The sequence below is a fragment of the Tachysurus vachellii genome, chromosome 4 (genome assembly GCF_030014155.1).
Source record: "Tachysurus vachellii isolate PV-2020 chromosome 4, HZAU_Pvac_v1, whole genome shotgun sequence".
NCBI lineage: Eukaryota > Metazoa > Chordata > Actinopteri > Siluriformes > Bagridae > Tachysurus > Tachysurus vachellii.
Window position 1 is genome coordinate 14,727,415 of NC_083463.1, and position 27,543 is coordinate 14,754,957.

Consider the following 27,543-nt stretch of genomic DNA (forward strand, 5'->3'; position numbering starts at 1 on the left):
GGGGGGGGAGCTCCACCCACTTAGATTGTTAGCTAATTTGCATAATATGCCAAACCTACTTTTGTGATCTAGTCCTATGATTTATGGCATATCTTCACTAAAACAGAAACACACACACACACACACACACACACAGTCAGAGGAATGCTGATGCATTTAAACTGAAAGAGTATAAATTGAATTGTTAAAATAAAGTGTTTACATTTAAATACTATCATAAACCTTCGCTGACTTTGTAACACATTAGGTGTCGGTTGAAGGACTGAAGGCTTATCAACACCCTACACTGTGCTGGTGAAGGACTTACTGTTGTTTGAGCTCAGACAGACAGACACACACACACATACACACATACTCCCCAGTTACACTGTGATCATGACAGATCGGTCATCACTTCACAGTATCATTGCACACAAAGTGTGTGTGTGTGTGTGTGTGTGTGTGCATGTGAGTATGTGTCTGTGTCAGTGTCAGTGTGGTAGCACAGTGTTAACATGCAAACCATTTGGCTTTTATGACCAGTATCAGAAAGCATCCACTGTAATGAATGGTTTACTAGATTGTGATAGTTTTACTAGTATTCTGTCTCATACATATAATCAGAATCCACCATGTACAGTATGATCTGTATATCAAACTTGTATTAATAGAGTGATACTTTAACTCAGTTCCATGGTCACCTTCATCCAGAAACAGTTCATTTTAAAAACAGTAGCTTGTAACTGTATACACAGGTAGAAAGAGGCATGAGGCGAATCAGTGTTTTGGATCGTTACCAGACAGCAATTTAGAGTCTAATCTGTCTTCCTGAATATAGCAGTGGAGAGGGACTTTTAAAGTAGGGAAAAGCAGCTGCCAGCTCTAGCAGACCTTCCCAATGTGGAAAAAACAACATAAATCACATTTCACTCGCAAGACCATATAACTCAATTTGAGACATGGGTAGGAGACAGTATGTTTGTGTGTGTGTGTGTGTGTGTGTGTGTGTGTGTGTGTGTGTGTGTGTAGTTTGAGGGAGGGTGCGGGGGGATTTCCGGATGTTAGTCAGACCCTTTAAACCTCACTCTATTGCCACTGCAGCAAGAACAGAGAAAAAATCAGACTTTTTTTTCCCTTTGCCTGTTTTCAGAAGGGAAAGAGAGATTGAATAATTCAGAGAACAAGAGAGATGGCGAAAGGTGGAGAATTTGTGGCTTTATGCAACATTTCTGCTTTCACTAGCTGCATCATTTCAAGGCTGTAAAATTTTAAAGGTTCAATTTCTTTCCATGGCTTTAATGACCTTTCTATATTATTTCAATATATTATACAGACAGAGGCAAATCCATCATTTTGTAGAATATTAAAGCAGAGTCCAGAGACTCAATATTCCCAAAGCATATTGCAGTTGGAATCATTATTGATTTAAATCATTACGGAGATTTTACACTGACTCAAGTGCACTTTCCAGAGAAGCAGCGCTCACAGGTTCATACAAGTGCAAGAAAATAATTCTATGGCACTCGATTTTGCAGTGTTTTGCTGTCCAGTTTCCACAACTAAACCAGAATACCCTTAAAACATTATATGATTAACATGAAAACAATATGATCAGAGCATTTACTTGCAAATATTTTAAGAGCATTATATCTTAATAAACATCAAGAACTAAGTGCCACACACATTGCAGCTCATCCTAAGATTCCACCATATGCAATATATCAACTATTCAACAAATGTTAATCCTCAAATATTCATCATTCATGTGATTCTTTTGAAATCCTAATTACCTTTTTGACCAGGGATTATAACAAATATTGCTATTTGACAGATGTCACCTGATTTGGTCACCTTTCTAGATGTTGGGTAATCATGGAGCCTCATGCTTACTGCCCCATTCAGCACCACAGAGTTATTATTACATTTTTGGTCAAAATGGGATATGCAACAGGCACCATCATAGGCCCACTGGGGCACAAATCACACTGTGAATATTTTCAGTAGAGGAGGAGCAGCCAACAGGACAATTAATGACACAGTTTGCAGGGATGGGACGTTTTTCTTCCAAATTGGCATAATATAAAACTACTCAGTGGTTGCCAAACTAGTTTGTAGAAAATAATTGTAATTAAATCTAATACATTTACTGTACTCACACAAAGACAGAGTTTCAGTACACACTGAATCTATAATATACAGAACCCTTTCTGTTGTAAGACATAGTGCAAATAGGAAAACAGTGAGAAAGGAAGGGGAAAGAGAAAAACAGTGGATTGTGGAGTGGATAATGTCTATGTGTTCATGTTTCTCACACAAAAAAAAATATGTGTTTTCTAGTGCCTGACCGTTTTATGGCTAGTTTAAGGCCTTTTGTGGGTTTTTTAAGAAGTAATTTGTCCTGAAATTTTGAAACCCAGCAACCCTGGTTAATATTATTAGCTTATTTCACACACAGCAATAAGAACATAACTGCAGGAAAAAAAAACAGTTGAACAAAGACAAAGGTTTGTCTGACTCTATGTTGTTAAATCTCAATTAACTGTCTCAGAAATCCTCTAAGAAATTCAAGAGACAATTGGTTATAGTATAAGTGTGAGCCTCTTAATTTAATTTTGTTTGATTTCTGTATTATTTATGTTGTCATGCCACACCAAAATCTATGGTCATGAGTCACTGATGGTGCTACTAAGAATTATGGAAATCTCTTGATAGTGGTGGGACTGTGCTGTTAGCAGTGGTACTTATGGTAAGACTGTGCTGTTAGCAGTATACTACTGTATGTGATAACCTTGTTAGATGCTTCATTTTTTGGAAATGAGGTAGCGCAAGTAAAAGGTTTATAGTTAATGTTTATCCCTGTAATCAGCCTCTTAAGACTTCTCTGATGAGTCTAAGCATTTAGAAGAGCGGTTGTGCTGCTCGTGAACAGAAGGTGATGCCTTTCAAAAGTAATTAGCTCAAGCAAAAAAAGGTTTCTTGTTGTATTGCAGCTCTCTTGCTGTATCACCTACAATCTGCAATGTACTAGAATTACATGAGACACTGCACACTGTCGCTATACAAAATATTTTCAGTATTTTGGAAATAAAAATATACAGTACATGAAAGTATTTTGTTAACATTTATGAGCTTGCATTTATATTACCCGATTAAAGAATACATTAAAAGAGTTCTTTTTGGTCTACTAGGTCTTTCTGAAGAGCGATCGTGTGGCAAAGATGGTCCAGACTGGAGGTTTTTCTGCTGTTGACTGTCGGGAAGTGTTCAAGCGCCACATTGAGAAGCGCGTCCGCAGCCTGCCTGAGATTGATGGCTTGAGTAAAGAAACGGTTCTGAGCTCCTGGATGGCCAAGTTTGATACCATCTACCGTGGAGACGAGGATCCTCGCAAGGCTCAGCAGCGCATGACTGCTAGTGCTGCATCCGAGCTCATCCTCAGCAAAGACCAGCTCTATGAGATGTTCCAGCAGATCCTTGGCATCAAGAAATTTGAGCACCAGCTGCTGTATCAAGCCTGTCAGGTAAGTGTACTGTAAGAACCACGGTGGAAAGGCATTTAAGTGTTAGGTCAGTTATACTGTACTGTAAACCTAAAGAGATTTCAGGCTATGGACATTGACATTTGATTTGACTAAAGAAAATAATTCAATAATTCAAAGGAAAGCATCCTGGGTATTCTGAGGACAAGGACAACACAGGAATAGAGACACAATCTGAAGTTGTTGCACTGGAAAGCCTGGTGAATTTATTGTGATATACAACAGAAACACAACTTAGTTTTAGTGTAAAATGAGGTCTGTTAATAAATAAGTGTTAATATATTTCTTCTAAGCAGCCTTGGTGATGAAACAAGAATCCAAGACTAATTTATATTTCATTTGACCACGCTTTTTTTTTAAATATCACTCAAGTGCATTTAAAATGCTCAGTCTTGTAAACCTGCGTTGAGTCAGCTAAAAAGATCAGGTGGAACCTTTCCAGCTGTTCAAAGGTGTCCACACTAGATATATTTTCATCCTTAGATCCCTGAAGCATGAAACAATCCAGACGTCTATTTTTGTCTTCCATCAAGCAAAGCAAGCAGACATCAGGGATGAGTCATGGGCTTAGCTGTCACCATTACTCTGCCAGTTAGTGACAGCAGAAGCATTTTGCATCATAAAACTACAATGACTGCACTATAGAAAAAATCCTGTGTAGAATTAAGTCTAAAAATTGTTCATGAGTCCAGATGCAAACAAAAGAATACAGTAATTCAGCATTGTAGATATAATTCAGCTTTAATTTAGTTATAGTTGAGGAGCCATATGGTTTGGATTGAGATTAAGGATGTTTGCTTTAAAATACTCTCTTTCTGAAACTTGGTATGATTTCCTGTCTATAATATCAGCTATTTATTGGATTTGTTGGTTAAAACTAATGCATGTACATGACCGTGCTGTTAAACTAAACACAGCTAACCTGTGGAACTTTGTTTAGACAGTAGCTTGCCTCTGTCATACAATGTACTCACATCAATCAAAAACTAATTAAAACACATCAAATATGTCTATGATCCTTATACATCAAATTGTACTCAACACATCAAACCAGGCTTGTTTACTTTTTGTGACTGGCAAACAGCTCACTCACCCTTTTTTTTCCCCTTGCTCCTATGTTGGTCTCAAGGCCACACGTAGGAGGATTTTTCTCTCTGACAGCCAATAGACGACTCATACACCACCTGGAGTGTATTTAATGAAAGCACAATCACATGTAATTGCAGAAATTGTCTGGCACTACACACACACAGCCAGAGCAACTGTGCTGATGCCTGCCCCCTCACACACTAACACACACATTCACATCATCACAAATAAAACAAGTGGTCCATCATCTTCCATTAACAAGCTCTTCATCCAGCAGGAATTTCAGTTTCCGAATACTAAAGAGTGCGAGAGAGAGAGAGAGAGAGAGAGAGAGAGAGAGAGATGCTGGAGTCAAGTTTTGTATTACTGTTGACTCTGCATAATGTGGTACCGAATATTGCAAGACGCACCCTTGGTGAGCCACCGCATCGAGGAAAATGTAGTGTATAACGCTGATGACCTACATATGCAGTTAATGAGACCACCAAGACACAAACAACTCTTGCTGATCCTGCAGATCTGTATGGCATCTCTTACTGAGATGTAAAACACAAGAACTGTACTAAAGCATGTTTTTTACCTGAGCTATGGCAAGGAGCAATGTTTAGTATTAATTGATAGATGAAGATGGTTTAATTGACATTTTGAAGTTCTTGTGTCAACGCTTTTCAAATAAGTATGGCACTGAATACATCCATTCCAGAATTCCATTATTTAGCCATTTAGATTTTTTAGCATATTATTCAAATACTCGTACTAAATCATATTATTCATGAACTGTTATGAATTATTCAGTCACTACAGCAAAATTAATAGTACTGATATGTAGTTAGGCAGTTCAGTGACTTAGCATACAGGGTCCCTGGTTCAGTCCTGAGCTCAGGTTACGGTTTGTGTAGAGTTTTTTCAGCGGTTAAAATGTTGGACCACTGATACGACAGTGGTGAGTTCAAATTCCAGGGCCACCAAGCTGCCACTGCAGCAAATCCCTTAACCCTCAATTTCTTGGTCATATGAATGAGATACATGTAAGTTATTCTCGATAATGGTGTCTGCCAAATGCCATAAATGTAATGTAAATGTTCTTCACGTATTCATGGGCAGTTCCACTGGCTAGTCCGATTTCCTTCCAAAAGCTTGCTAGTAGGTGGCTTGACTACTCTAAATTGCTTACAGGTGTGAATATGTGTGCATGGAGCCCTGAAGTAGACAGGTATCCCACAAAGAGTGAATTCTTATTACATGTCCTGTGTTCCTGGGATACCATAAACCTAGACATACCTCAACTCTGATCAGGATAAAGAGACATTATTAAAGATGAATAAATAAAATAAGTATGGACCCACAAATGGTGAGTTTAAGCATTTATTGATAAACTTATTAAGGAGTGAAGTTAATGGTGTCTGCATTTTATTAATCTGTTGGAGCCATTCTTATAGCTCCAAAGTCACACCCTGGAGCAAGCCAACAGCTTTACGTCATGCATTTCCTGGTTACATGTTCAATCCCTTTTATTCCATCTGATGTTACCATAACTCATGTCTATAAACACTGCAGTTTTCTGCACCTTATCTGCCATCAACATATCTGGTTGGTTCACTATTAGTTGTTTATTTGTCCAGAGCTAGTAGTCTCACTGGATTTCTCCTTTAATCACCACTCCTACTTCCCACCACTGTGGTTTACACGATTGTCCAGCCCTTGTCCCTGTAGATGATTCCTGCCTGTTGATCCTGCTTGTATCCTGTGACCTGTGATGAGATACTGGATTATCTCAAAGACTTCTCTACACAGTCTGATATGATTCCCCACTGTTTTGATCGATCCACTACACCCTGTGGCTAATCTAGTATTGTGAAAATGTCTGAGGCACAGGTGAAAAATATTTGATAAGCAAAGATGCTTTCAGAAATAATTAAATAAAATGTTTATAAAATATAAACAATACTATAAAATAGTGAGCAGTAAAAAAATAAATGAAATCAATAAGAATATCTTCAAAATGTTCCGTTAGGAACGCCATTAACAGTTTTATAATAAAACCAGTAAGTAGATTACAAACATCTTTGTTCTTATATCTTAAAAATCCTTCAACAATAGTTTTTACTGATTCTCTAATGCAAAAGACAAAAAAATAGATTCAGCAGACAATTTATTAGGAACACCCATACACCTGCTCATTAATGCAATTATCCAAGCATGCAAATAAATTTCAGGATTTTCAAAATGTAAGCCCATCTGGCACCAATAAACATATCATGGTCAATGTCAATGAGATCATATTTTCTCTCTCAATTTGATGTTTCAAGCTTTTGATTTGTATCTGCATGAATTTATGCATTGCAATGCTGCCACATGATTGCATGATATAATTTTCTGGATAACTGCATGTACGTGCAGCTACACAGGGGTTCTTAATAAGAGTGTGAATAATAATAAGGAATAATAAAAAAAAAATCCAGAATGTACAAGACTTTTGCACAGTACTGTATATTTTTAAACTCTAGTTTTTGGTGATCTGTTAAAACACTGTCAAATATGATAAGATGACTTTTTGTCAGACATTATGTTCTTCATAAAACTTAGTTTAGTACTAACTCTTGGTGGAACAGGGTGTAAATGGTTGATTCAGACTCATCTCCCTGCCATCATGAATATTTCCCCTCAAGATCCACTCTGCAACTCCCTTCTCTCTGCAGCGCTCTTGTGCTGATTGAATTAGTTAATGACCATCAACGGAGCATGAGAGCAATGAACATGTCAGTCTCTTACTGTACGTAAAGAGGCATTAGGATAGTGTTTGAATCCAGGATGCACAGCTCTCTCTCTCTCTCTCTCTTTCTCTTTCTCGCTCTATCTCTCAGTCCTTCATCACAGCTCAGTAAATCATTCAGGTTGCTTGGTCACCACCCATGTTAGGAAAAACACTCCCTAACCTTCCCTGGGAGTATAAGGGAACTGCTGAGCTGCTTAAGAGTGTCTTTACATGTTAATGTTGCTGAGGATTAAAAATTTGAGAAAGTCAGGAATATATTAGGGGTGGTGAGTGGGTTCCTTCTGATTCCCCAGAAAGAGGATCAACGTGATAGACAGGAAAAATGTTTGTGGGTGTGTTTGTGCAAGTCAGAAATGCTGTGAAGAATCGATGTAGACTTAATAGATGACAAAATAGAGAGTGGCTTTGTGCAGCTGGTGGCTGGAGCTAATTACGTGCTCCACTAACCAACAGCCCAGAGAGGACCACAGGGTTATCTCACACGCACACACACACACACACACACACACACACACACACACACATTAGGATTAGGATTCTTCTCTATAGTGTAGCTCTATGAATCTGTCAATGATTCATGGTAGATTGGTAGCATTGTAGCTACTACACACCTAATTATTAATGTGGAAGTGGAAGGCTTTAGTTTCTTCTAGGACCAGTCTAATTATGTTCCTAGCCCCCTGTCTACCTTTCATTTTGTTCTTATCCCTTTCTTTCTGTTTTAGCTACTTGCACTGATCTCTCTCTCACTTTTCAGTCTCTTAGCACAGCACACACTCACAGCCAAAAATGGTAAGGGACAGGTTGGCATAAGTTGGCTTCCCAGTGCAAAAACACATCTCTCTGTTCGACTACCTACGTGGCAATTTAATGTTTCCCACTAAATCCCAAGGACCATATTTAAAAATCATTAGCTAGCTTAATCATTTCCAAAATGCAACCAAAGCAGTGAGGTGGGATTTCAATTTTCCACAGCAAATCATTTATTTCCTTTCATTGCTGTGAAACTATTAAAGCTTCTCCTTGTCTTCTTCACACTGGGAGTAAACACCCCCACCTTAAAGTCCCTGCATAAACACAACTTGTGCTATGTGTTTTGTGTTGTGCTATGTTGTGTAATTGCAAAAGCATTAAGGCTGTTGTAGATTCCTGTGTGGTTTACGTGGGAGACTGTGTTTTTACTCTTGTTTTAATTCTCAGTCATTACAGTACTTCACAAAAACATAACAGTACCTTTCATGTATGTACAAGTAGCCTACCCCTACATACGAGAAACGTTATATTTCTAAGCTATAGATTGTTTTTCAGGAGGGTGTAAGCAAAAGTAGTAGATTCTAGATTAGCTGTAGTCTGACCCATACTGTATGTTTCAAGTTTGCCAACATATTAAGGTATAAGAATCACCATGTGTCACCAAATGCAACCACCTGTGACAGCTTCCCTCATCTACTCTCACATACTCAGATGTTTCTGCCAGAGTCTGACATGCAGCAGGAAACTATGGATTTTCTCCTAGTGAGAGTCACAGAGACAGTAGTTTTTGTGATCTGTTGTCTGTTTCCTCACATTTAAGACTGCTGTCAGCAAATCTAAAACTGTGCATCCATTATTAATGCATAGGAGCCTTGCCACTGTCCATTACCTTGTTGATGAAACTAGGCTAACAGCTGCCAGGAGCTCCCTCTGGTGACAGGCAGCTACTGTACCAGCACACTTCTACTAAATACACTCAAACTCAACATAGAGATGCCACTGTATTGATGTCCACTGCAACGTAGCTTCCCTTAGGCCTTTCAGATATTACCTGATTTACAGGACTAGGAGATTAAATATGAAGCATGAAGCTTCAAGGATGCTATGAGTATCATGTAGTAAGTTGTGTAGATGAAGCTTAGCTTTGCAGACCTTGTTTTGAAACCATTCCACAGAGACTAAAAAGGCAGAGAGAACATTATAATGAATTCTGCTTTTATGATAGCACATATAGGTCTAAAACATGGCCCAGCTTCACCAATCATGGATTATCTCCATAGAAACAGCAGCTGGGACTATGAAATTTTTTGATCAAGACGAGTGACAGCTCCTGCAGGTACAACACAGGAGCAGTGCTGCAGAACTTAAGCCCACTATACCGGTGCACTCCAGGCCACCTGCAGGAACCATGGGCAAGTGGAAAAATCATGCCAGTCATGCATCAAACAAAATGGAGTCATGCCATGAGCAAAGAGAAGGTGGAAGAATATTTTTTCCTTCTGTAGCTTTATTAAGTCACTGAGCAGTTTTGCATTTGTTGTGACTTCTATCTCATGAAATGGCATTACAAAAATATGTCAGTATGAGTTTTACATTCGGGATACGTTGGCTTAGTGGTTAGCACATTTACCTCACACCTTGTTCTTCCTGTGTTTCAGGGCTTTGCTCAAGGTCACTCCAGTTTTCTCCCTCAGGCCAGAGACATGAGTAATGGGCTGTTTGTTGTCTCAAAATTGTCTGCTGTGTGTAAATGGGTGTATGAGAGTGTGTGCCATTTGATGGCTTGGCACCCCATCAATGGTGTCCCCGACCTATGCCCCAAGTCCCAATGACCTCGAAGCAGTGCAGAAAATGGATGACTGGAGAAATGGTTTTATGGCATAAACTGGTATCTCTTGTAAAGTAATCTATTTTAAAGACTACATGTCATTTGTTTGATGTCCTCGGCTTGGCAGTCTAGTAAAGCTGTTTATGATTTTGATGATATTGCTGGTGTTTTTTCATTTTGTCCATCTGCAGGCCCTGGGTGATGTGCATTGCTACATTACTTGACCTTCAAGGTTACAGGCAGTGTTTGTTACACACTTTCTCTTTACTCACGTTACAAGATTACAAAAATAGACTTCACATTAAGGCACAGACTTCGGAACGGTTTGCCACAAGTGATGTTCCTATTTAGCAGGGCTCAGCCACCCACTCACTGACAGCACTGTCCTTTCCTTTACTAGACTATTAGCCACACTCACACACACAGCCTCACAGGGTTCCTGTGGATGTCGTGCCATGTTTAATTACAGCAGATCCCCAGGAGTGCGACCCACAGAGGGTGGGCTCTGGGGACACGACTGTGTCTGCCAACAGTGATGGGGTATCCCGCTCCACAGTGACAGTTGCCACAGCACGGGTTGCTCCGGTGCTGCAGCCCCTAGATGCTGCGTGGGTGAGAGCAAGACAGTGACATACATAGGAAATGAAGGCTGACTGGGCAGGAGGGATGTACTAGATAATACAATGTGCACATGAGTTCAGTTTGAAAGTAGCTACATAATGATGTGTACACACACACACACACACACACACACACACACTACAGATTTCCTATACTGTACATACTATGCATATAGATACGTACAAATAAGTATGGAAAGGAAAGGAAGTAACAATGTGGAAAGCGTGCTTTTAGGTCTGAAGTATATACAATCAGTGATTAGCAAAATATTTTGCATCTTCAGAAAAGTTAATAGGATTCAGATTCCAGACAGTGGGGTGCTGGGACATGTGCACAGTTCACTAAGCACAGATGGTGTTAAATGATAATATGGAATGTTTCATTACACTAAATGATTAAGGTCCAATAATAAGATGAATCTTATTTGTCTCCAGCAATGTTATTGATGATCTCAGGGTTTCTAGTTGTTTGTATGCAGAAACTGTGTGCTGAAGTAATATAGTAATGTTGAATTTCCAAAACCTTATACCAAATCTGATTGCTTGATGAACATCTGCAGTGAACGTTGTAACTACAGGAATTGTAATTCTGTCAGAAATTGTGTCATGTAGTTGAAAAGTCTATCTGTTTCAGAGCATTATGAATGGACTTTAAAATCTGTGTATTTTCTAGGAAACTAATCAGCATTTTGGGAGTTCAAAAAACTGAAAAAAAAGGTTGGAGACCTATAACCATGCTCTCAATGTATCTTCATCAGACCTACTGCCATGTTTTAATTCATAACACTCCAGTTTAATCAGCTGACCTAACTAGAAATTAAACTCTGTAATTGCCCTTTGACCCTTTTATCTCTTTCTGGAAACCTGCTGTCCCATGTTTAAGAATGAAGGGTGACCTTTGATGACCTCAATTGTGCTAGAAATGGATGTGAAAACTTATTAGAATTAGGAGAGATTGATTCATGCTGAGGGAACAAGAATTATTTTGTGTGTGTGTGTGTGTGTGTGTGTGTGTGATTTATAGTTGGATAATCTGGATGAGCAGGCTGCTCAGATCAGGAGGGAGTTGGATGGGCGTCTGCAGATGGCTGATCAGATTGCCAGGGTGAGTTTCATTTATGGATCAGTCCATAATCCCACATCTTGGGTACACATTTATCTGCCTGCACTCTAAATACAGAAATTACTAATACTTACACCTTAATTTATGATGTGTGCAGTACTAAGGTAGTTAATTTTTATGTTCTATCACATTATCTGACAATAGCTTATCATGTACAATGACCTGTGTATAAAAATGCCTTGAAATTTTAATACTGACTTCTATCACTTCTATTACTTAGTAAAATTATATTAGACACCGTCTGTTTTCTCTGTGATATATTTGTATTTTTTTTGCTAGCTACAGAACATAATGCACTGTAAAATATCTGAAATATATTTGCATGTTATTCTATTTAAATTCCTATTTTTGCTAGGATTACAGGGCTTTGTATTCACAGACCCTTAAACTTACAGGCATTTTTTTTTTCACTTTTTTAAACAACAGGCAGGCAAGTTTCCCAAGTTTGTGTCAAAGGAGATGGAGGCCATGTACATTGAGGAGCTCAGGTCATCTGTAAACCAGCTCATGGCTAACCTTGAGAGCATGCCCGTGTCCAAGGGAGGAGAGTTCAAACTTCAGAAGCTGAAAAGAGGACACAACACATCCATCATCGACATGGGCCAGGAGGATGAGAACCAGCTCTCCAAGTCGGATGTGGTTCTCTCCTTCACACTAGAGGTACAGGAAGGATGTTGATATTGTGAAAACCTTGCAGTGAATATCACAAGTTGTTGTTTTTTTAAATATCTGTTTAACCCAATACTTAACTCATGTCTATATTAAGGTTTCAGAGATATTGATTCCTCAGAGAACAATGTAGCATATGAGATTTCTAGTTTACTTTAACATATCTCCTTCCGCAAAGGCAAATGTTAAGTGTACAGTTATATGATTTCAGCATCAGATTAGTAAGATAAGAGGAGAGGTATTTTTGTCCCAGTTGTCCATGCTTGCTGATATTCATTCTCTAGTTTAGTTATGTGGTTTTTTTTGTTCATCAGGAGTACTGGGCTATGTTTCAAATTGCTCTGGATATTGCACTCTAAGGCCATACATTACATATTCACTCAAGAAATACTGAGATGGTGTCCTTTAATATGCTTCTTTCACCAAGAAATGGCTCGAGAAATAGCTCTTGTTTATATGTGAAGGTTACAGACATTTACAATTCTGAGGAATCAGAATTGATTCCTCTGAGCTTCTTCTTAAAAGACAAAGGATTAGGGTGTTTTAGGGGAGAAAGAAAACAGAAAGACGTTTACCACAGTGCTTCTGAATTTTCGAATCTGATTGGTCAGAAGGTGCTGATTAACATTCTGTAAGAGCACAGCACTAAACAAATCATAGGTTTTAATTAATGCATTCTTACGTGTTATATACAGTAGTATATACTATAATGACAAACTATTCACAGGCAGTTCTATGGTGGTTGTGCTAAATAATCAATGTCTAATAATAAAAGTTTGGTATTTAACAAAGAAAATCTATAATGATTGTTAAGTTTCTGTTAGGAAATAGTTATTTAAAATTTATGGAAGAAATCTAGGGCAGTTTTTTGGTTTGTTGGTAATATCTGAGGTTTTAAGTCTTAATAACGTCCAGAGAAAAATTAAATGCTGGTTAGGGAATGACTGTTTATGGCTGCTATAACATAAGTGATACCATTAAGTAGCTTATCATGTGGCTTAGAAGGGAAATAGCTGTGGTATATGAGGAATAAAATACTCTGGTATCTTATGTTATTGGAAAATATATTACATATTATATTATGAAGTAAAAATACCTCATATCCTACCTCCTCTTCCTCCTCTTCATTTTTTGTGTGGCTACTGCACATAATCAATTATAATCTTTCCTAAGTGTATTTTTGATGAAGGTTCAATTTGGAGGGATATTGTGTTGCTTGGGGATGAAATGCAAATGGAGTTGTTTCTAAAAAATAAAAAAGGGTTTTAGATTATCATTTATGAATCAGCTGTATTTCAATTCCTTCTAAAATAAAATGGGCATATTTTTGGAAAAAGAAATCTTTAACACATACAGTCACGTTGCAGTCCGAAGATGATACGAAGAGCACTATTTACCTCGTTGTGTGTTCTTGGTGCAGAGCCTAATATCATTGTCTTTCTGTGTCACTGTCAGTGACCATTTTATAGAAATCTTCCATTACTCACAGCCTACAACGCTGCTCTTCTCTCAAGCAGAAATGTGCTTTTAATGTCACTGGGAAAGATCAGCTAAATGTGCTTTTAATGTTGTTCTTATTATATGCTGTGTCATTCAGATACATAAGGGAATGAGATTTAATAATTTGTTCCAAAATCTGATTTATAAGTAGAATGTAAATCTTATAATCAATATTTGCTGTGATGGGTGCATCTGATGAGGTTTTCTCTCCATACATTATACTGTTCTATTTTTAAATATCCAGTCTCTTCATTTCCATAAAATGTCCTCTGCCAGCTTTTAAGGTTGGACTCTCCTCATTAGGAATTCATGAACAGTCGAGTTGTGATAGAGAATCTGAGACAGTTATAGATTTAGCAGCATTGGCAGCTACAGTGTTAGTTTGATGCCTTTATAAGGCATCGATTTTCACCAAATTTCCACACTTGAATGTTGTAGCATTACAGGCACAGACAGGAGATAGGTCTGAAGTATATTAAAAAGAGTAATATATGTTTTTTTTTTTCTTTTGTTTGGTTTTTTGATGAAATTAAAGTATCTTCTGCTGGATTGTCCTCCTGGCTGTTTATTATATTACAGCAGGACTGCATTCATTATAGTACTTGGCGAAGTAGTGGTTTATGGATCTTTACAGGGTTGAGACATGGGATGTCTGTTTTGTGTCAGTGCTCTGATTTTGTGGGTTCTAAGGACTGGGGAATTGATTTTTTCAAGCTGATTTCAGCAGTGAAGTGAGCAGCACTTATTCTGGGATATGCTGAAACAGCAGGAGCATCTGATAAAAAGGATGCTGGATAGAGAATTGTCACACACTGCATGTTCAGGTTTCTGAGTGAAAAGGAACAAGCTTAAATACCACAGCATATTCATTTTCAAAATTTCAAACCCAAGGGGAAAACGATGATTCTTATATACCTTTATACCCTTATATACCTATTTCTTAAAGGATAACTCCACAATGAAGCACATTAAACATGTTTATATCAAACATTTCTGGTGTCTTAAGCAATGCTGGTGATAATTTGTTTGTTGATGCTGTATTTTCATTATTCCTGTGAGACATTTGCAGTTGTCTGCTGCACTGATGTCACAGGGGGACATTGCTGCTGCACATATATAATGACGTTTAATAGCAAAACCATATCAGTGATTTTACACATAAGTGATCATATTTAGGTTCTGCTGTTAGCTCCTGAAAAAAGAATGAAAGCTTCTTTTTAAATTCACAGTTTTTCAAATCAGATCTAGAAGCAGAAGTGGGGACATTAAATGTTGGCTCCAAGATGCAGTGCAGTTAAATAATGCAGTTATGCTTATTTACTGCAGAGTGAGTGAAGGTCAGGAGGTGAGTGAACTGGATAGACTAAATGACTAAAGCACTGCTGCACTGGTATCTTTTGGTAGGCTTGATGTACACTCACATCAACTCTATTAGGTATACCTAAACATTTATGCGTTTTTTTTTTATCCTGCCAATCATGTGGCAGCAGCACAACGCATAAAATCTAGCTTCAGTTACTGTTCAGTTAATGGAACCTGATGCTTTTCCTCTCATCATGGTTGTGAAGAGTGATGTATTGAGTTATTATATCTTTCCTGGCAGATTGAACCGATCTGGCATTTTCCTGTCTTACCAACAAGGCTTTTTCCACACACAGCTGTCTCTCACTCAGTTTTTTTATGCAGCCTTCTGGTTAAACTCTAGAGACTGTTGTGTGTGAAAATCTCAGGAGATCAGCAGTTTCTGAAATACTCAAACCATCCCATCTTGTATCAACTCCCACACCAGAGTTTTTTGCCATCCGATGTTTGTTATGAACATTAACTGCAATTTGTTTCTGCATGATGTTGTGCATTGTGGGTAATGTAGGAAAACATTAAATGATCACGTTAAACTTGGATGGATTTTCCCATTAGTTCTGATGCTTCATAATCAGAATCATTTTTCATAAACTGTAACCTTGATCAAACAAAAGATTGTACAGGACCATAAATCATACTCCTGTTATCTATAAGGGCTACTCCGATATGAACAAATGAGCTGGATTTCAAGAACAAGGCTTTACTCTTTTGAATTCTCCTTACTCTCTTAAACTCTTAAAAGGAATGTTGTAAAGGTTTAAAAAAAACTTGTAGGCAGAAATGCTTGTATTTCATTTTGTGTATTGTACATAAAGGAGGACAGTGTGTTTGTTGAATTCAGATAATATATAGTTATTTTTAACTTAGAAATGGCAATGTTCATTTGTGATTTTTTACACATATTTTAATGCATTAACTTGTAATGCTAAAATATAAAGCTACGGTTGCTTTTGCCGAGCTTTTTAGTAAGTCATTCTTAATGCTTTTTTATTGTGCTCATATGAATTATCCTGCTCAGTATGCTTATCTCCTCACGTAATTGTTTTTCTGCCTCAGTGGGCAATAAAGCACAATCACAGCAATGCATATTGACATAGAAATGTAATAATTACAGTGCAGTATTGCTTGGGAAACCATTTTAGAAAATCATAATTTACTATATTTTATAATTTGTTTGTCATTTTAAAAGTTGGTGAAATAATTTAAATATCCTCTGCAATAATAACTGAAACCACTATATTTTGCTTCCATACATTACTGAGGCTCAAATCATAAAGATTTGATAAAATAAATTATAAATGACTTATTTTAAGTTTTTGGAGTTTACGGAAAACAGACACCAAAAACGGACCAACTGTTATGTGGAGCATATAGAGATTCTCTGAGATCTGGTTAAGGATGATTATCTTGACCAAGAATTTAAAATTACTGGCCCTAAGTATCGAGGCATACACCTCAGTAAGGGTCTTTATCCAAAATAATTGCTTATTCATCAGAATTACTATTAAGTGTTAAATGTGGCTGTCTTGTGTAGGTAGTGATCATGGAGGTGCAGGGGCTGAAATCTTTGGCCCCAAACCGTATTGTGTACTGCACTATGGAGGTGGAGGGAGGAGAGAAGCTACAGACGGACCAGGCTGAGGCTTCCAAACCGACGTAAGATACCCTTGTTGCTATTTACACCCACACTCGATGCCAGCTGAGACCATTTTATTTAAATTACATCATCTGATTAAGAAGTAGCATTTAATCAATGCTTAAACCATTTACATTTATTTACAACCATTTACAGCGAGCTCAATTGCAATACTTTATAAAACAGTGGTTGAGTGGTGCCCAGAGAGAAGGCAGAGAAAAAAAAAACAAAATTTTACCACAAAACCCACAGTCATGACTTTTTGATTTTTGTAGACTCACAGGGCCAGAATTCATTCATTTAAAAAGTCCTGTATCATTTCCCTTTCAGTGAATTGCCCTTTTTTGCTGACTTATATTTTTTGATCATTGTTTAAGCTGTAAAGAGCAATGTTTTCTGGTCATAAATGCTACAGGTTAATCACTGATGTTAATCACTGATGCCACCTTTGAGGTACAGTAGTATATTTTTAGTGGGTGTTTAGTAGAATGTTGTTCACAGTCCACATTTATGCAAATTGGATTCAGAAATAAACAATGTTCAAGTCTAATCTCTGACACAGACAAGTCCTTACCTTATCTCTGAAAAATAAAATCTGCTTCAATAACCTTGAGCAATACATGACATCAGGAATCGGGAAAAAAAAAAATTTTCCAAAAAAATGTGCTGTTCTGACTTTCTCATAGTGATGATCACTTTAAAAATATGATGAGAATCTTAAATATGAAATCTTTGTTCAAGTTTCATTCAATTTAGTTTAATTTTATTTGAGAAGAGCTTTTAACAATAAATATGGTTGCAAAGCAGCTTCACAGAAATATATAAATATAAATTTTAAACTGAAATGTATCTCCAAAGAGAACACCAGAGGTGACGGTGACAAGGAAAAACTCCCAGAGACAACATTTAGAAGGAACCTTTAGAGGAAGACTCAAAAGAGAACCCATTCTCATCTTTGATTGTAATATTATATGACAATTTTCCCTAAACTTCTGCAGTGCAGATATTCATGTAGTCTAGGCTATATCACTGCACAATATTAAAAATCAGTACTATACTACTGCATGTGTCCAAACCTGCAAGTAGTGTACCGGGTTTGTGGTTTGTTAGAATTCTCCGGAGTGCTGCTTCTCCCAGACCGGAGGTTGTGTGCACGTCACGGCAGTGCTGCTTCAGGTGCTGTGTGTTCTAGCCTGCACTCATTTGGACACTCAGAGGCTCTGGGGAGAAGCACATGATTTTGAGCTATTTTGAGGCTCCCTATTCTGTCACTGGATCAGGTGCCAATTTATAATGAACTGAAAAAGATGGGGGGGAGGAAAGAACTAGAAAACGGAAGGAGGAAAGAGAGAGAGCGCAGCCTCTTTTACCTCTCACAAGTGTAGTCAGCTGTGGAGAAACTGATTAAAAACATGGAGAGAGAGAGTGAGAGAGAGTGAGAGAAAGAGAGAGAGTGAGAGAGAGACCAAAAGAGACCAACAGAGAGACAGACAGAGGGAGTGTGAAAAGAGAGAGAGTGTTGAGGGAATGGAAAATAGATTGAGAGTGAAAATGAGCAAACCTCCAGGACTGAAGTATAATGACATCACAGGAGAATTAGCTTGATCCATCATCACATGCAGCGCATAGTTTCACATATTCACAACTTACTGCTTCATACAGAAGACACAAGAATTTAAGGGTGTTGTATCGTGTCAAATATATATACAGTATATGTATAATATAATATATGTATACATCTGTTTCCTACGTTTTTTTCCTTGAAGAACAAGGTCACCTTCATGGTTTGCAACAATGATGACAAAACTCAGCATGAAGTAGCCACCAAGGACACCCTCTCCTCTATTCCTCCCATTTTCTTTCTCTCCGCTCAGAGAGACAGAAAGAATAGGGCAGAGACAGAAAGATAGAAAGCTGGGGTGGGAAATTGATTTAGGCTATGCTTATATTTTAGATTTAAACATAACTGTAACCTATCTGAATAAGCTAGACAAAAGAAAGAAAGAAGCCACAGTGTTGTTTACATACACACACAGTAGTATATGTAGTGTGAAGTGTAGTGTGATACATGGTGTATTGCAGTGTCAGCACCTTCGCTGCCAGAATGTTAACCGTCCCATCACAAGAGGAACCAAACATACTGGGTGAGGAATGAACACCGCCTGACCAACCACAGAGAAAGAGTCAAAAAAACAGGTTGTTACTTAGACACACACACATACACATTAATGTTGTTGTAGTGTTCACATGGTCATTAAAGCGTTTTATAGCTTTACAGTTTTTATGGACTCTTGCCAGTTCTTTGTAGTTTGAAGGTAAACTGGGGATGTTGTCTACTCACAAAGGCATTTTTTTACACACTTACCCAGTCTCATTTGACTGCTGCCTCTGACACGTGCAGCCTGTTTCCACGGCAGCAGATGATGTCACGTGTTCATGTCTTTACTGGGCCAGTTCAGCCTCGCATCATTGAGGCTGTGGAAGTGTATGCACTGGAAGATGGATGATTGTTCAGGGGACCATATTAAACATGCAATTTGGTGCTTCTACTAAATCTTTTTCAATGTTGTAACTTATTAATTCATTCACACTGGCATTTTATAGTGCAGCACTGTGAAATTGTCGGGTTATCTCACTCCACCCTGTGCGGATGTGTACTTAGTAACATGTGGTGGTTTAGTGGGTTGTCTGTCTACATATCAGTGCATATCAATGATATCAAAGAATTTAAAACAGAATCAGTGAAAATGTGCTCTTGCTCCTGCATACGTTATGAGCAGCAGCAAGATTTATACATGTTTCGCTCTCTTCCATCTCACCTTCTATCTTCTCACACTCGCTGTGCCATTGCAGTATCTCACTTTCATATAAGTGTTAGAAATGATGCAAGTCGAGCTTGGAGAAGACTGGAGATGTACAGGCAGTCTGCCTTTTATTGTGCTCCTCCTCATGTGATGGCTTTGCTCAGAATATGAGTAAATCTGCTAAGAGAGAGGAGAGAATGTGAAGCATGGAGCTGGAAAGAGAGCAGAACTACAAGAGAGGTTAGATGTCTGAAAGAAGCCAACAGATAGAAAGGAGGAAGCGAGTGAAAAGGAGGACAGGATTGAAATAGATCATGTCTGTAGTGTTATGAGGTACGGTACAAAATCTTGTAACGTATGTAACGTTGTATGTAACGTTGTGGAAGGATGTAATGTATTTCCAAAATACAGCAGATGTACCAAGACATTCAAATCACAGTTTTTTCTATCTATCTATCTATCTATCTATCTATCTATCTATCTATCTATCTATCTATCTATCTATCTATGCATTTTTTGCTAAAATAATTGATGCGTGGTGGGCATTTGTGATAGTTGTGTGTGTTGTGTGTGTGTGTGTGTGTGTGTGTACAGATGGGGAACTCAAGGAGACTTCACCACTACACACCCTCTGCCGGCAGTGAAGGTCAAACTGTTCACAGAGAGTACAGGAGTGTTAGCTCTGGAGGACAAGGAGCTGGGCAGGGTACGAGTCTCCTTCTTTTATCACTTCCTCTGCTTCTGTGGCTGATTCTAATAGTTCTAGCTTTCTGAAATGCCAGGTCATTCTCTTTGCCTGCGATAACAGACCAAATCACAAGTCTTATTCACTGTATGCAAACAACTGTAAAATGCTGCAGAAGATTGTATTGCATTGATTAAATCTGACATTGCAGCATATAGAAGTAATTATGTAATTAAAATGTTCCTATGAGAAAATCATGCCACTGAACACTTGAAAACATTAGTATGCAAACATTGCTAGCGTACGCCTGGCAACGGCTTACAGAATTACAAAAGAATCTTGGGTAGCTAACTTCATAGTGGTATAATGTTCAAGTTAATGTTTGTCAATTTCCCTAGAGACAGAATTATGTAAGTAACTACTCCCAGGATCCCTCAGTGCATGCACACAAACTTTTCATTCTTGAACCTACAAACAGTAACTATGCTATTAGCATTACTGTAGTACCTGAATAATTGATTGTATTTACAGAATAAAAACAATTTACTATAGAGCAGTTATTTGATATGAGTGAGTATATACATCTGAAGCTGAATGACAATAAATCTTTAGCTATTTTAGATTGAAAGATCTGTATTGACTGTATGTTTAGAGCATCTGAAGGAAAAAGGAGCCTGTTTAGTTCAGAATGTCTAGCCATATTGTCCCTTTGCCGACTTCACTTTGTCTTTTTTATGCTCCCTGCTGATATACACACAAACACCCACACAGCAGAAAGGTCTATTTCAGACCCAGTTGACTTCCCTTTGGAGAGTCTTGTCCAGTTCACACTTCACACTGTGACTTTCACTGTTTAGTCCTCTGCATGATAAAATCATTCATTCATTCATTCATCTTCTACCGCTTATCCGAACTACCTCGGGTCACGGGGAGCCTGTGCCTATCTCAGGTGTCATTGGGCATCAAGGCAGGATACACCCTGGACGGAGTGCCAACCCATCGCAGGGCACACACACACACACACACTCTCATTCACTCACGCACTCACACACTACGGACAATTTTCCAGACATGCCAATCAACCTACCATGCATGTCTTTGGACCGGGGAGGAAACCGGAGTACCCAGAGGAAACCCCCGAGGCACGGGGAGAACATGCAAACTCCACACACACAAGGTGGAGGTGGGAATCGAACCCCGATCCTGGAGGTGTGAGGCGAAATGCTAACCACTAAGCCACCGTGCCCCCCTAGGATAAAATCAAATTTTATTAAAAAAAAAATTGTTTTGTCTGGCTGTTTGTAATAGATTTGTAGATAGATAGATAGATAGATAGATAGATAGATAGATAGATAGATAGATAGATAGATAGATAGATAGATACTGTAGATTGACAGACAGACAGACAGACAGACAGACAGACAGACAGACAGACAGATAGATAGATAGATAGATAGATAGATAGATAGATAGATAGATAGATAGATAGATAGATAGATAGATAGATAGAAAATTTCATGTTTGGCTAAATGTGGAGTTATTACATATATATGTGAACATATTCAGACTCAGCTCAAATTAATATGAGCACTGTGTATTGGTTGACGTCTTTCTAGTTGTTAGCTTGTGCAGCTTGACCTTGGGAGGTGTGATGTGTTTCCTCCGAGGAGCAAGTCAGCTCAGAGCTCTTTAAACTTTGCAAAGTCGAAGATTGCGTTAACTTATCAAAGAGAGGCAGAAGGTGGGGTGAGTGGAGAGTCAGACAGGAGAGCCGGATTGAGAAAGATGACACGAGATACGATAAGAAAAGCTTGCTCCCTTCTGATAACGTGCCATACATGCAGCAACTCTTTCAACATTCAACTCCCTAGTGTTCAGAAGGATGAGAAAAATATTAATTGAATGTTAAGCGTTTAAAAAATGCTGACTGGAAGTGTAACACGTACATATTAGCTCAGCTCATACAGAGACCTGTGTCCTTCAGAGTGCTTATCCTGTTAATGATGCTGCATATGTGAAAACAGATTGAACTGAAAATGTTGGCAACAAGATGGTCCTTTATTCTTGTTTAAGTGAGCAAAATCACATACTGTCACAACCAACTGTAATAAACCTCTCTGGTTGTTGAATAGGTTGTCCTTCACCCAACCCCTAACAGTCCTAAGCAGTCTGAGCTGCATAAGATGACTGTGACCAAGGCCTGCCCGGACCAAGACCTGAGGATCAAACTGGCTGTTCGCATGGACAAGCCCCAGAACATGAAGGCTTGCGGGTATGGATAGAACTGATGATCCAAACTAGAGAGCCGCTTTGATGTTGCACTTTTTTAAATTTTCTTTAAACGGCAGAACAAACTATAATGTGTCATGGTATAACAGAGCTCTTATAGTGCATTGTTCTGTAGTGTAACATTGTGTTTTCTTTATTGTGTATGAACTCCTTTGCAATACTCCGACTCGTCCTTTAGGCTCACTCAAACTTGATGTGTTTTACTGCATAGGTACTTATGGGCTTTTGGGAAGAATGTGTGGAAGCGCTGGAAGAAGCGTTTCTTTGTTCTGGTTCAGGTCAGTCATCTGAGTTTTCTGCTGTGTGAGTCATGCAGTGGAAAAAATGTCTAGAAACATGGACGATGAATGAAAATGAGACATATGACTCAGAATAGGATGTTACTTTTCAGAAATAACAAACGTTGGTGTCAATCTGTTGCAAAGACTCAAGTCCTTGATCTGAGAATGTGTGTGTGTGTGTGTGTGTGTGTCTGTGTGTCTGTGTGTCTGTGTGTCTGTGTGTGATTTGTGCTACAGGTGAGCCAGTACACTTTTGCTATGTGCAGCTATCGGGAGAAGAAGACAGAGCCACAGGAGCTGCTGCAACTGGATGGGTATACTGTGGATTATACTGACCCACAGCCAGGTATACATAAACACACATGCACACGCGCACACACACACACACACACACACACACACACACACACACACACACACACACACATTCTTAGAGCTGTGTGAGATACACATACAGTTACAGTGTCAGTTACAGTCCTGAGTGTCAGTTACAGTCCTGACTTTGATCTGAAGCTCTTTCTCTTTCTCACAATATGAGCAGCATCACCATCACCATCTGACAGATAGATGTATACATAATATATCTTGAAATTTGTGTTTTTTTGAAGGTCAGTAAAATGTGTTTTTGCACAGAAGATATTGGAGGAGACAAAATCTTAATATGAGACATTGCTTATCTCGAGGACTGAATTTTATAGATAAAAGTATGAACTGCACTTATGTAAAGTGAGCTGTAAGCATAGCATGTGTGTGCTTGCTCAAACTGTTCTTCTCTGACATCCCTAATCAAGAAAAACCTGGGACAGTTAGAAAAATGACTTAAGCATCTGTGTATCTCTGAATACGAGTAACTTTTCTTGAGGAAATACTAGCATAACTTGGAATTCGGTCACTTTATCTAATTTTATTTATTTTAAAAAACATTTAAAATTTGTACATTTGAGTCACAGTTGAAAAGGCATGTTTTCCTTCGTTGTGTGTAGGTTTGGACGGAGGCCGTGCTTTTTTTAATGCTGTCAAGGAAGGCGACACTGTGATCTTCGCCAGTGATGATGAGCAGGACCGCATCCTATGGGTGCAGGCCATGTACCGGGCTACCGGCCAATCACACAAGCCGGTTCCACCCACCCAGGTCCAGAAACTCAACTCTAAGGGTGGGGCATCGGCACAGATGGATGCACCCATTTCTCAGTTCTGTAAGTTCTGTTCTGCAAACGTACGTTTTCAGGCACACAGTCTATAAATGTGTAAAATATATTTCACTTCAAGCTTTTAAAGAAAAAAAATCGTATACATCCTTACAGAAATATGACCTAACTTAATCCTCAGCAGTGATCAGCCAGTGACACACACACACACACACACACACACACACATTCTTTAGGCATTCTAGATCTATCCAAAATATTCACCTCGGTGATCCGTTGTGAATGTATTAATCTCTGGTCAACACTAAGAATCTAATGTGTCACCTGTACAATAGCATGCATTCTTAACAGATTGCAGCAGTAGCAAAAGGTAAGAATAGTGTGTGTACAGTGGAGTGTGTGTTGATTCTAAGCTGTAATTTTCTGTGTAAGTTTTTTTTTGATTGCGTGCCAAAAACAAACAAAAAATTAAAATGGAGTTACTTTTAGAATAGAGTATGTACATTCTTGACATCCATTTACAAAGTTATTCTGAGTAATGTTTGATTTTATTACAAATAAGACAGAGTAGCAACCAACCTTTGTTTTAAATCAGTTTTATTCAAAGTTTTTTCACTGCACATAATGTCTTCAGAGAGCTCTCTGCTGAACTAAATGTGCACAGTGAAAAACCTCCACAGCAACAAGCACAACATGATTGCAATAATCTGAAAGCGCTCTATCTTTTACACTTTGAACACGAGGCTTTATGTAAGATAACAGATAAAAAATCAATATCGGATATTAATCTCTAATGTATATTAATCTCTAAATAACATGAGCATTACAGTTTAGCTAGGTTGTAATAAAATATTAACTCTGCAATGATATGCAAATGAAGCTTCAAGAAGAGACAACAGAGTGTATAAACAAAACAAAATAGATCCTGCTATTCAGAACCATGTCCATGTTTTTGGTGTGCATCTTACAACCTCAGCCTATGTTCAGATTGAGGTTTTTTAGTCCAACAGCTACTTTTAAAAGTTACTGAAATATTAGCATCATTGCTTTTTTCTTGTATCCAAACAACTCTTTTTAGAAGGTTGTTTTTGAGGTATTCTGTTAAATTTTGTGCTTTTTTTAATTCCATATTAAGTGGAACTCATACAGCTATGGAAATATTAAGGTTGATTAAAAATCGGTTATTATTATTATTCTATATTTAAATGTTTCTTATGGGCAGTTTTTATTAAATTTAGCTGTTGTCATTCAGATATAAAACAGATCTTAGCTCTTCTGAAATGCAGTAACATGCCATAGATGTTTTACACTCTCACCGTCTACACACGGTGGGTTTGAATGACACACAGAAGTAACATACATTACTTACAGCCCTCACACTGACCTCGCACACACACATCAATTCAGTATTCATTGCAGTTGATTCGAACAGATTCTAGAATGCTATGAAGGTTCTGACTTTTCTTCTGGTGATTAATTAGTTTCTCCAGGATTTTGTGTCTTCATGTGGCTGTTGTAGCCAAAAATACTTTCTTTTTGGTAACTACTTGATATCGCAAAATTGCGAGCACATGATTTTTATTTTAAAACTATTACATTTGAGGACACATGTAATTACTTTCTGTGATCGCGGTACTCATGTTTGATGCATGTGAATGTAAGGAAGCTTTGGCTGAATGTGTGTTGTGATAACGTCACACAAAGTGTATTAGCCCAATCCTGCAGAGAATATGTGGTAATTTTATTAAATATGTAGTAATAGTCTAGGGAATATCATAGAGTTTGCGTGAATTTGGTGTTAATTTCTGCAATCACAAAATCGACAAAATCCTGGAGGGACTGATTAAAATAAAACATGTAAAATGAAAGGAAAAATCCACCCTAAACCACTTAAGTATCTTCAATAGCGTATTTTCTAAATAAGTTCTGAGTTGGCTTTTTTTTTCAAAGTTAAACTTTTTTGTTGGCCCTTGTTCACTTTGGCTATCAATTTCCTACATTATCTAATATAAGTAAACTTATATTACACTACCAGCAAATAGTGGCAGCAGTAGGAACGAAGCCTCACTGTATGTCTACCTAAAGAAAGCAATGCAGCAGAGCTTTAATCATTTAATCTTTCCAGCTCGCTCACCTCATCGTCTGTACGCTGTGGTCAAAGAGATCTGGTTCCACAGTTTCAAATTTCAGTCTCCTGTATGATAAAATAATACCACCTTTAAGATCAGTGAGCTTATCATCTTGTAGCCACGCAAAATCTGTGCACAACTGAGTATAACTGCATTGCATCCCTGAACATCACGTCTAGACATTGCTGCCTCCACAACTTCGGGTTTCTCATTATTTCACCATTGGATGTTGCTGTATAATGACGAGTGAGAAAAGAAGCTGTTGCCATTTTGTTTTAAGGAGCTAATAGCCAAGTCTGACCATTATATCTTATGTTTGAGATTGTAGAATTTCTCTTGGGAATAATAAAATAGATACAGCACAAAGCAACAAATTAACACGGCCACGCTAAGTACAACAGAAATATATTTTAATAGAAGCATATATATATTTAGCTTTAGGGTGGTATTTTCCTTAAAGACAATGAATTTGCCATTAAAACATATCGAGACAATAAAGCAGCGATTTTGCCAATTTTTGAATTGTAGAATTCTCAATATTTATTTAATTATTGGCTGAATCAGGCATAACATTTTTAACTAATGCAGTGCCTTCATAGAATCCTTATAGTCACTGTTACTGGCATAACATTCAGTTTACAACTATTCTGATATGGACCTCTAAATGGACCTCTAAAAGGTAAGATTATTTGCCAGTACAGTGTTACAGAACATCTATATAGATTATACATTGAAGAATCCTGTTAAAACCAACTGCACCCAAGTAATGAGTAAAAAAAAAAAAAAAAAAAAAAAAACACAAAAAGATACACCAATCTTTATCTTTTTCCCCATCTCCCCCTCCTTGTCTATCTGTCTCTATTTGACATTGTCCTACACCAGCTCAGACTGCACTATCATGTTGGTACAAATCGTCGTTTTTACATTGTGTTTATCTTCCTTCATGCTTTGCTTGTACCCTTCTTTACTCGTGCAGCTATAGTGGGGTCAGGGTTTTCGTGTCTGCATTTTTTCCTTCAGCCTTGTTGCTAGTCTTTATGTTATTCTGATTTGTCCCTTCTTACCCTGCTGTCTTCTAGCTGGACTTAAGGGTAAGTGCTTCCCTGTTAGCTAGCACCAGTCAGATAATCCTAAAACCATTATCTGACAAATATAATGTGTCTTTTCTTTTTTCTTTTTTTTTTACTCTTCCTTTTCCTTCCTCTTTTATTTTCCTTCTTTTATCTCTCAAATCTTTTCATGCCTTAGACCAAAGTAGATGATTTTATTTAATGGATGTAGGTCTTTATTAAAAATATACTTTTTTTTGACAGATTAGGATGCATGAATTTTT

The 27,543-nt window shown here is 37.9% G+C and overlaps 1 protein-coding gene across 9 annotated transcripts in view; it reads left to right on the top strand.

Moving 5' to 3' along the window:
• The window catches only part of cadpsb (Ca2+-dependent activator protein for secretion b), a 72,521-nt gene that overhangs the window by 17,004 nt on the left and 27,974 nt on the right, over positions 1-27,543 (top strand). For all 9 annotated transcript variants that reach the window (XM_060867949.1, XM_060867950.1, XM_060867951.1 and 6 more), the window contains exons 3-11: positions 3,168-3,500; positions 11,609-11,689; positions 12,134-12,367; positions 16,773-16,894; positions 20,273-20,384; positions 22,496-22,635; positions 22,864-22,930; positions 23,171-23,279; positions 23,917-24,129. In XM_060867949.1, coding sequence (XP_060723932.1) covers positions 3,168-3,500; positions 11,609-11,689; positions 12,134-12,367; positions 16,773-16,894; positions 20,273-20,384; positions 22,496-22,635; positions 22,864-22,930; positions 23,171-23,279; positions 23,917-24,129 — 1,411 coding nt within the window. The remainder of the gene's footprint in view (positions 1-3,167; positions 3,501-11,608; positions 11,690-12,133; positions 12,368-16,772; positions 16,895-20,272; positions 20,385-22,495; positions 22,636-22,863; positions 22,931-23,170; positions 23,280-23,916; positions 24,130-27,543) is intronic.